Source organism: Ammospiza caudacuta, chromosome 2 (genome assembly GCF_027887145.1).
Source record: "Ammospiza caudacuta isolate bAmmCau1 chromosome 2, bAmmCau1.pri, whole genome shotgun sequence".
Taxonomy (NCBI): domain Eukaryota; kingdom Metazoa; phylum Chordata; class Aves; order Passeriformes; family Passerellidae; genus Ammospiza; species Ammospiza caudacuta.
The window spans coordinates 1,995,209-2,005,885 of NC_080594.1; the positions used below are offsets into that span (position 1 = coordinate 1,995,209).

The 10,677-nt window shown below is 50.8% G+C and overlaps 1 protein-coding gene across 1 annotated transcript; it reads right to left on the minus strand.

The window, feature by feature from the left end:
- Positions 1–2,809: 2,809 nt before the first annotated feature.
- ADAMTS1 (ADAM metallopeptidase with thrombospondin type 1 motif 1) lies at positions 2,810–10,442 on the minus strand. The gene is made up of 9 exons (XM_058821778.1): positions 9,524–10,442; positions 8,956–9,302; positions 8,377–8,509; positions 7,838–8,005; positions 7,305–7,591; positions 6,886–7,072; positions 6,610–6,785; positions 5,648–5,823; positions 2,810–5,415 (listed from the first exon to the last, which is right to left on the minus strand). Exons 1-9 carry the CDS (start codon positions 10,032–10,034, stop codon positions 4,668–4,670), a joined length of 2,733 nt encoding a protein of 910 aa, XP_058677761.1. The 5' UTR covers positions 10,035–10,442; the 3' UTR covers positions 2,810–4,667.
- Positions 10,443–10,677: the final 235 nt, after the last annotated feature.

Genomic DNA, 10,677 nt, shown 5'->3' on the forward strand with positions numbered 1-10,677 from the left:
CATCAAAGGCAGCTGAGCCCCTCTATGCTTCCATGTTGTGCTTTGCATTTGTTCCAGCAGGAGGATAATGAGAAATGGAAAACACCAGTGTTCATTATTTTAGCATATCCCCTAATGTGTGTGCTGGTTCACTGGGAGAGAAAAAGGAGAAAAACTTTACACTGCCTTTAATTCACTTCTAAATCTGCCCAGACCTGATTCTGAAATCTTATCTCCAATATCTGTTTCAAAACTTTCCACAGTTCAACATTCCACAAAAGTCTCTTCTCTCCCTCTCTCTTCCATTTTCCTCACAGTTTCATCTCTATGAAAATATTCTCACCAAAGCCTGACCTCTGGGGTTAATTCAACATGTAATTAAGACTCAGATTAAACACAAGAAGGCAAATTTTCCTTTGGTCTCAGGTTTAACCAGGGCTGCCCTGAGCCAGGATGGGTATAGGAATTCAATTAGAAAAACAAATTAGAAAATATTCTAATATTTTAGAATCTCTAAGTTAAATTGTGCTGCTTGACAGAGAAATTTTTAATCAAAATGTTTGAATGTCAGTTGTTTTCTCATCCCTAATTTCATCCCCAGTTTTGTTCATGAGAAATGGCACAAAGTGGCAGCAGACATTTAAATTGTTTGGGACAGGCATCTTGTCTTAGTTATACTGAAAAAAAAATATGTTTGGTGCACAATTAAAATGGTCACTGCTCTCAGCTTGCCTGATTATAATCTCCACCATATGACTCCGCTCTTGGAACACGCAGCTCCTTTTTGTGTGTTTGCAATAAAGTATCCTACAGCTGAGAGCAGCTAACACTGGAGAAAATACTAATTTCCAACTGGGATATCTGTGAAGGATCATAAAATAGGAGAAATTCAGATTTGCAGCACTGTGACACAAGGGTACGACATACTAAAGAGGACAGGTTTAGCAACCTAGGTTGCTAAATCTGGATATTTAGATTAAGGTGTTGTCCAGGGGTCCTGGGCTGCAGCAGGACCAAGGATGATCCTTAATCCCATTGATGCTGCCAAGCACATCTCCCAGGCACAGGGGCTGCAGGAAACTGCGCTTCTCTTGCCCAACATCAAATCCCTTTTGCACAAGCCCCTCTTGCTTGCTGTGGGCTGTGAAAGCCATCTTCGAGTCCAAACAACAACGCTGCTGCTTTCATCTCCACAACAATCTTCTCTGCTGCCCCGGGCTGTGGGGCACTGATGATGTTTGTTAAATAACCCATGTTTGTTAGAACAACCCATGTTTGTCAGAACACCCTGCTCCAAGCACCGCTGCTGAAGCTGATAACCTTGTTTTGACTTCCCTTCTGCCCCTGTTTTGTGTTCTGAGGGGGAATATCAGGCAGGAGTGAATGTTTGGGGCTGTTTTGCTCCAAAGCCTGGGATAGATCACCATGGAGGGGACATCCAGAGGGTGCAACCTCTCCACAATAACATAACCATACATCAATCAAGCTTCTCTTAATATTCACACACTATTCATCCATTAATTGTGAGAGACAATCTTCTCATTATTCATCTATAACAGCTCTGTCCATGTTTCGTGTTCTGAGGGGGAATATGGGGCAGGAGCGAGTGTTTGGAGCTGTTTTGCCAGGAAAGCATGGGATAGACCACCACGGAGGGGACATCCAGCCCTGCAATCTCCTTGGGCTGCTCTCCTTCTGCCTCCACATGTTGTGACACACAGCTCTGCTTGTGCAGAACGGGACAAAATGCAAATATTTCAGCTAAGTGCTCTCTTACACTGCTGCTGTAGCCCGGACACGTCCATGGGATCTGGATCCCTTTGCTGTGTGTGGGTGACCTTTGCTAGGGATAAAACTTCACCTAATTACACCTCCTTTGCCTGCAGGGAGCTGATGAGCACAGCCCAGCCAGAACTCTGGCACTGCCTGCTGAGTAGCCCAGGTTATTCCTCTGATGGTGCCTTCCTGAATTTCTCTGTATTTCCTTCTCCATTCCCTACCTTAGATAGTGGGTGAAGATATTTTGTCTAAAACATCCCGATTTTTCCTATAAAAATCAACAAATCACATCACTTTGCATCTGCTGACCCACCTATGCCGTCAAAATGATAAAAGCAAAAGTCTCACTTTTTCCTGAAACATCTCCACTGTTTGGTTGATTTTTCAATGAGTTTTGAGGGGTTTTCTCATTTACTGTTAGGACAATTTGAAGCAGCAAATCACATTATTATTTTAACAGTGCCAGAGGAAATGAGCTACTCCACATTTTCTAGTTACACCATTCACAGTGCTAACCCAGCACAGAAGCCACAATTTCACATCTCATCAGTCTGGCAGGCTCCAGGATAAGTTCTCCTCTTCAAACTCCCAGTTATTTTCTAACCTAGATGATGAATAAAATGTATATGCACATACATATTGATATATACAAATAAATAGTTCTTTCTTGTATTTGTAAAACCAGAAAGGGATTGGCTGCCTCCTGAATAATATTAGGAATAAAACATTCCCCAGCATTTCTGCACTTCAAAGCAATGCTCAATGAAGTGTGATGTGATGAGAATTCTCTGAGATTCAGAGGGGCCAGGACTTTATCCACAGAATAAAAGAGGAACTATTTCTGCACAGACAGAGCCCAAACTTTGGCAAAGGAAGTTTTAATAGATTTTTACATGACACAAAGCCAAAAGTATCCAGAAATGACTGATGTCTCAAATTCCATGGCAAAAATCCAATGGAGCCCAACAGAAGATTTTCTCTTGACTGCAGTGGTGATGAGATCAGGTATGAGTGAGCAAAAATCAGCTTTTGATGTTTAGTATCCATTTTAACATCATAAAACATGTTAGAACAGCTCATTCACACAGTGCTTCTTGGAAAAGCAGCATCAGGAGAAAATTAGAGAGGGAAATTCTCCAGGAGTTGGTGAGGGAAACCTCTGACTGCTCATGAATGGTTCTGGCTTCTGACTGCTCCTTTCCCACCAGAGTGAGGCAAAACTGCTGCTTCTGTACATATTTTGTTGGTTCTGAACACAACTGACAGCGCTGCTCCCTCCCCAAGCTGTTATTACAGCCAGTGGCATCACTATGGTTGCACTCCGTTTTCTGGAATAGATGAGTTAGTGGTTAAGTAATAAAATACAAAATTACCTCTTTTAAGGTGGTGTGTGTGACATTATGGGGAGAATTTTCCAAACCTCTTCACTAAACACAGGTAATTAGTTGCCTCTTGCTTAGCATTTTCCTCAGATTCCAAACTCTTTCAGCTCCATGGACTGGTTTTGGTCCAGTGAAATAAAGACACTCCATTTCCAAAATTTATAAGGGTTCATTTATTACCTCTAGTAACATATTATACTGTATAAATACTCTATCCTTGTTATATGTCCTTTTAAAAAAGCGATAACTTAGAAGATCACATTAGACAAGAAGTATAAAAATAAATACGCTCATTATATGCATTTATTACAAATTATAACCCTTCCCAGAAGGGAGAGAAATATAAAATACTTATGAAGTATATAAAATCTATAGTAATATATTTTACTATATACATATGGAAAGCCATATTCTCTCATGGTCTATGGACTGGCACAATCTTCAATGATGTGAATGCTGGCGTTTCGCTGTGGATGGACCTGCTATCCCTCAGCTTTGCCTTCCCACCTGATCAGAGACTGAGCTCTACAAACCCAGCAGAGGCCACAGAGGACACACCCATTCATAATGGGATTCTTTTCTCTTTTCCTTTTTAACTCAAATAATAATCCTTTGGCCAGGTTAAGGCCAAAGGTTGGAGTGTGAAGACACGACTGGAATGCTGACACACTCCATGGATCTGTTTGGCAGGAAGGCAGGACCAAGCTGGAATCAGAAAAGCCAGTGGAAGGTATACGCAGAAGGCACAAAGAGCAACTACTCAGACTCAGATTTCCACTTTTCCAAGCCTCTGGATTACACATGTCACCACAATGGCACTGGAGTGGCTGAGAGAAATGGACAGGCACATTGGGATGACATAAAGGTACTTTTAAAAAAACTATGAAATTCTAGTGATTTGTGGAGTTGATATTTGTTCTTGGTATTTCTTACTCTTGACAGGTAGAGAATATGGCTTTATTTTTATATAAAACTATTCTCTGAAACAATAGCAGCCATGAATGACATAGTTAAAGCTCCTTTTCCAATCTTGTTTTTTGCCCTTTGTGAGGTAGGTAAGCCCTGACCAATTATTTTAAGCTATCTTTTTCCCTCCCCTTCCTACACATGGGGATTTGATCAGTACCACAAGATAAATCCAAAAGAAGGGAGAAATAACCAAACCCCAAAATGTTTGCTGAAATGTGTCTCACTGCTTACATTTGGCTTAATTTATAAGACTTTAAAAAAAGCAATTCTGATGCCTTTGGGCCTTATCTGCTAAAGAGAAATGAATGACATGGGTCTGCTATCCCATCCAATTTTCAGCTGGCAGGGGATTTTTGGGATGCAAAGCCAATTCAAGCTGTTTGCACTGTCCCACCTCAATGGATCTTCACCGTGAATTTCTTTACGCAAAAACACAGGTGCTGCCTCTAGCCCTCTTTTGTGTTTTTCAGTGCACAGGTCTGAAGGAAAAAAATAAAATAAAATAAAATAATAATAATAATAAAAAAAAAGGTTTTAGCTTTTCCCAAGCTGTCCTATCTAGCTGCAGTCCGTGGCGTTGCAGAAGTCTATCAGGTGCTTGGGTTTCTTGGAGGGCTCACAGCTTTCTTGGGGCAGCACGCTGCCGTCGGCAGAGACACATTTCAACAACCTCTTCTTGAAGCCCTTCCCACACGTCTTGGAGCAGGGGGACCAGTCCCCGAGCTGCCACTGCGGGCAGGGCACGTCGGCGCAGGGCCGCAGGTTGCTGGGCCTCAGCTCGCGGGCGCAGTCGGCGGCCGGCCGGCCCCGCGGGTCCCGGCACTCCACGGCGCGCCGCTGCCAGCCCGAGCCGCACGACTTGGAGCACTCGCCCCACTCCTCGATCACCCACTCCGAGGAGATGATCTCCCTGATGGCGTTGAAGGATTCCTTCTTCTTGCCCGCCGCCACCGCCTTGTCCGCGCCGGGCTGCGCCGGCTTCTTGACGAAGTAGGTGAACTTGATCTTGGGCTGCGGCAGGTCCCCCACCGTCAGCACCTGGATGGTCAGCGGCTCCTTGAGCGGGCTGAAGCTGCGGATGCGCTCCAGGGCGGCCGAGGAGCCGCTGTAGCGCAGCACGCTGCCCTTGTAGGTGATGTCCTGCTCCAGCGTGGACAGCGTGTAGTCGCCGTTGAGCACGTAGGTGCCGTCGGCGGCTTTGATGGCCAGGAAGCTGCCGTCGTGCCGCGCGCCCCGGTGGTTCCGCTGCTTCACCTCGATGTTGGTGGCTCCCGCCGGGATGGTGACCACGTCGTGGTAGCCAGGTCTGCTCCGGGAGAACAGAGAAACACTGAGTCCTCTGCAGGGAAGGGGAAAAAGCCTCCCAGCCCAAGACTAAAGCTTGTCTGAAGTCAAGGTGTTTGGCTCGATAATGGACAAATCCCACCCACAAGAAGAAGGTGAGGCAGCAGCCTTATTGTTAATGGACTAATCCCGTCCACCAGGACAAGCTGAGCTCCCCCGCACAAGGACAAGGTGAGCAGCAGCCCCACACTCACTTGGCTCTGACGAGGGTGCCAGACACCTTCTTGCAGGTGGAGCCGTTGCCGCCGCAGATGCCGCACTTGTCGAACTTCTTGTTGGAGCCGATGGTGCGGTCGCAGCCGGCCTTCACGCACTGCCCCTGCACGCACACGGACGTGGAGTCGGGGCTGCACGGGGTGCCATCCACCACCTTGGGGACACAAGGAGCCTGGTTACAACATGCACAGTGCTCTGAAACCGTGTGACACAAAATACTGATGGTGGAAAGCCCATAGCACCTGTCATTTTCAGGGCTTTGGAAACTAAAAAGCAGAGCAGCCCACAGATAGTCTTACTTGCCAAAATGATATAATAATAAAAAAGAGGAGAAAACAATTTCACTTTTCATCAATACCTCCCCCTAAGAACCTGCTGTTTACTGGTCTCATACAAAAGAAGCCCCATTGCTTTCTAGTGTCCCTAGAAGGCAGCCCTGTCCTCAAATCACACTGCCAGCGCTGCTTTTAATGCTGTTCAGCACATCCTTTATTTCTAGGAGTGCTGTTCCACAAAAACCCTCTGTGTCATCGCCCTGGTAGTTCCTGGCTCTCACCATCTGATGACAGCGAATTCAAGTAGCTATGCAAGATGAACATTTTTCCTCGTGTTTATTTTAAGCTGTCAGCATGTTAGTAACCAGTATGAGAAAGCACCAATGTTCTGGCAAAGATCCCTCAAGAGTTTTCCAAACCTATCTCAATGCAATCAGATTGGTGGAAGGAGAGGGAAGGAAACCAGGGTGGAGTGGGTAAAGGAGGTGGAAGGATTGTGCCAAAACACTTAAAGCATGCTTGCAATGATCCTGCTGTACATGGAGGAATAATCCAGCTTAAATATGAGAAAGACAATTTGAGATTTCTACACTGCTTGACTTTTCACATAGCGAAAATAAAAATCCCCCTCATGATCAGCTGCAAGAGGTGCAGTTTTGAAATACCTTTGGCTGTAGAACAAAGAAGTATCCTGTTCCTTTGGCTCTGCAAACCAGCTTGCATCTGTCCTTTGGAGACACACCAGCGAACTTGGGTGTCCACTCCACCGCAGGTCCACTTCCAAAGGCAGACTTGGAAAACTCGTTGTGCTTTTCACACTGTTCCTCCCTGAACGTTTTGCCTGCAGGCAGAGAAAAGACAGGTGGCCATGAGATCATCTCTGTCCGTGCTGTTCCTCCACAGCACACCCACCCCGGCTGTCAAAAATGGGGAATAATTACCATTGTTGTCGGGGCAGTCCTCGATGTTGCAGGACCGGTACTGCACCCGCTTCCCCTCGCAGTACTTGCCGCCGTTCCTGGGCACGGGGTTGTCGCATTCCCGGAAGGAATACTGCACTCCCCCTCCACAGCTCCGTGAGCACTCGCCCCACGCCCCCCAGGAGCCCCAGCCCCCGTGCACTGGCGTCTGCAACGACAGCAAAGGCAGGACACGGGTCAAACACAGGAAAATCCATACAAAGCCAGGAAAATCCATACACAACCACACCATAAAAACCATTATTGCATTCATTTTTACCGACCCGAACTCCTTAAAAAACCTGCCCTAGATTTGCTCATCAGCATCGAATCAACCCCATCTCACAGATCCCCCCCATTGCAGCACCCAAAGCTGCCCCCATTTCTTTTTCACTACTCACATCATAATGCTTCTTCTCAGTCTTGTTCACACACTTGCCATTCATGCACCACCTGCCCTCGCCGCAGCTGGTGCCGTCTGCCCAGGGGAAGTGTTTGGTTTGGCACACCAGCAGCCCTCCCGAGGTGCCCGTGCACCACAGCGTCGTGCACGTACTGGCTGCGTCGGGGCAGTGCTTGGACTCGTCTCCAAACGTGAACTGGCACTGCCTGTTGGCATCGTACAGAGTGCCAGGCAGGTCCGAGGGCAGCTGGATGGGCCTGTGGGGCTTGTCCAACAAGCACTCCCCTGAAAAAATTGGAAAAAAAAAAAAGTCAGATGATGCCGTGGGGTCAGTTTAAAAAGTGAACTGCGTTTGCTTTTGTGCCACCATTCTTGTAAAAATAAGGCTCTTCTAAACTCACTGACAGCATGCAAAAGGTTAAGTCTGTGCTGAAGCAGAAACACTCTTAAAGAAAAAAAAAAAAAAAAAAAGCAAAGCAGTAAAGCACAAGAGCTGAAACGCCACATGAATGGAAAGCTTAATAACCTTACCATGACCGTTATCCAGAAATGTTGTAATCATGTAGGCGCTGCATGGAGACCAGGGCTGGCTGCGGTCCAGGTTGGAGAGCATGGATGCCATCATGTGGAAATCCCGGCTCATTCCATTGATGCCAGCACACTGCTTTGCATCGTCATGAGGCATGTTAAACACGTGGCCTTGGAGAAAAGGAGAAAAGCAAAGTCTGTGACTTTAGGAAGTCTGTCCTATGCTTTACCAACAGTATTTTAAATATTGCTCTAGAGCTGCCCAGAGCCCGGTCTGTAATTAATAACCCGAAACTGAACGCTCCCAGATTTCAAGCAGATGGCACTCGATCTTCCATCCCTTTTTTTTTTTTCCTGCAGGCGCACACACAGCCTCTTGCAGGCAATGCTGTGCAGGCCGGATTTGCTATCCCGAGTCCAAGCCTGCTCCAAGACAGTGCTTTGCCTCCTCCCGACCGCTCCGGGGAGGTGCAGGCTGGGCTTTACGGCATCAAGCTGGCTTCAATTAATCCCAGGGAACGGCTTTGCAAAGTTTCAAGTACCTAATTCGTGGGCCGTTGTGAAGGCAGCCTGCAAACCATCGTCTTCTATGATAGAGCAACTGCGGTTTAGATCACAAACTGTTCCCACATCAGCCATCCCAAGAGTATCACATGTCTTGGCACCGCACAGGTCCTGTAAAAAAAGGCAGTTTCATTATTAATCAGATCAGAGACTTAACCTTGGCAAGAGCCATCCAGCCCTGGCAGTTTGCCTTTACTTATGGAAAGAGCATAAATATTCAGCACTTCAATGGGTATGATGGCAAAAATCTGTCTCTGGAACATAGGCGAGGGTTACACGTAGAAATGAAATGCATAATTTCCATCTGAAATCTGCTAAAAATATATGGGGCAGGAACACAGTGCACAATCTGTGAGTTTACAAAGACAGTGCACAAACTGTGAGCTTCACCAGACACGATGCAAACAGGAAAAAAAAAAAGAATAAAACGAAAAGCAGCTCATGTAATTTTCAGCCTGCTTCACTGCAGCTGTGGTGACACGCGACTGTCTCTGGGCACTTTTTCGGAGTGTAGGGAGCAGTGGGCGTGGGGCTGGATGCGGCTCGGTGTCCCTCACCTGCCGGGTGAAGAGGATGGCCGTGTCGTAGTGCTCGGCGTGCCGGTCGCTGGGCGGGTTGTGCTGCTTCTGCCAGCTGCAGAAGTTCCTCAGAGTCAGGGCGGCGTTGGAGGAGATGTCGGGGCCCTTGCGCTCCTCGTAGATGACCATGATCTTCACCACCACCAGGCTGATGGAGTTGCGGATGCTGGGGTGCTTGTACAGCTTGGCGGCCACGGAGAGCAGGGTCAGCAGGTAGTGCTTCAGCCCGCTGCCGTGGAACTCAGCCATCGACTGGTCGGCCACCAGCATGGTCTCCACGTAGCGGGGGCTGGACACGAACCTCTTCTTCCTCCTGCTTTTCGTTTCTGCGTTAAAAAGGACAGGGAGGGAAAGCGCAGGTGAGCACAGCAAGCCAGCACCGTTCAGAAGCCCAAACCCGCGGGTACCCAAGACGCGCGCCCCTGCTTTGTGCTCGTTGGGCGCCTCGGGGCGGGATGCGGGGCAAGCAGCGGCCGGGCATCCCCGCCACACCCCCGCCCTTGCCCTCCCCGTCCCCGCGGAGGCCGGCGCGGCTTCCCCACGGTACCTGCGGGCTCGGCGGGCTCGGGCGGCTCCGCCCCGGCCCCGGCCCCCGCCTCGGCCACGGCGCAGCGGGCGGCGGGGGCGGCGCGGGGCGCGCCGCGGAGGCGCAGGAGGTGCGGCCCGTGCTGGTGCGCGGTGCCGGGCGCGGGCTGGATCAGGTACTGGCGGCCCCGCAGCGAGAAGGCGCCGCGCAGCCCCGCGCACAGGCTGAGCGCGGCCGCCGAGCCGGGGTCGCGGTTCACGGTGCCGGAGTAGAAGCAGCGGGAGAGGTCGTCCTCGGGCGGCGGCGGCGGCCCGCCCAGGTACTGCAGGGTGAAGTCCGGGGCCAGGAAGCTGCTGTCGGGCTCCAGCTCCAGCGTCAGGCGCTCCCCGAAGGCCTCCAGGCGGAAGCGCTCTCGGGCGCCGGGCGCGCCCAGGCGCCGCGGCAGCACCAGCGCCCTGCGCTCGGCGCTGCACAGCCCCAGCAGCGCCGCCAGCACCGGCGCCAGCGCCGGCAGCCGCCCCCCGCTCCTCATCGCTCGGCGCAGCCCTTCTCCTCTCTTTATTTCACTTTATATAGGAATGGATGTGGAAGATGTGGGGTTTTGCTTTCAGGTTTTGGGGGGTGTCTGAGTCTTTCTGCCGGCGGAGGACCGCGCGGGAGCCGCGTCCCGCGGTCACTGCAGAGGCGGCGTCGGCTTCCCCATGGCCGGGGCGCGGCGGCGATGCCGGGGAGCGCGGCTGTGCGAGGGCAGCGCTGCCCCTCGCTCCGTCCCTCTGTCTTCTGTCCTGCTCCGGCTGCCGCTTCTCCTCCTCAGCCTTCCCCGGCTGCAGCGGCAGCAGCAGCGGGCGGGGAGGACGCTCCGGCGAGTCTCCGACAGCCCCGGGACGGTCCCGCCTGCACTTCCAGGGCGCCGAGGAGCCTGCCGTGCTTTGCGGAGCGGAGCGCGGGCCCGTCCGCCTCCGCCGTGCGGGGTGAGTGCGGCAGCGGCGCTCGCCGCCGCCCTTTATGGGGTCCGGCCGTGCCGCCCCCAGCCCGGCGCTGCCGCCGCGCCCGCGCCGCTGAGATCACTGCGTGCGTAACGCGCCCGCGGGCGGCCCCCGCCGCGCCGCCCTCCCGCCGCCCCCGACGGGGCGGGACGGCACCGGCACGGCGCGGGGTCGGCCCCCGGCTGCCGC

What these genes read in the sequence shown, in the direction of transcription:
- ADAMTS1 (XM_058821778.1), bottom strand. Translation starts at nt 10,034, where the DNA reads ATGAGGAGCGGGGGGCGGCTGCCGGCGCTGGCGCCGGTGCTGGCGGCG. An exon ending in CCATCCTCTTCACCCGGCAG is followed by an intron (nt 8,510 to 8,955) that starts GTGAGGGACACC and finishes CTTTTTTTACAG; the next exon opens with GACCTGTGCGGTGCCAAGAC. An exon ending in CACAACGGCCCACGAATTAG is followed by an intron (nt 8,006 to 8,376) that starts GTACTTGAAACT and finishes CTTTTCTCCAAG; the next exon opens with GCCACGTGTTTAACATGCCT.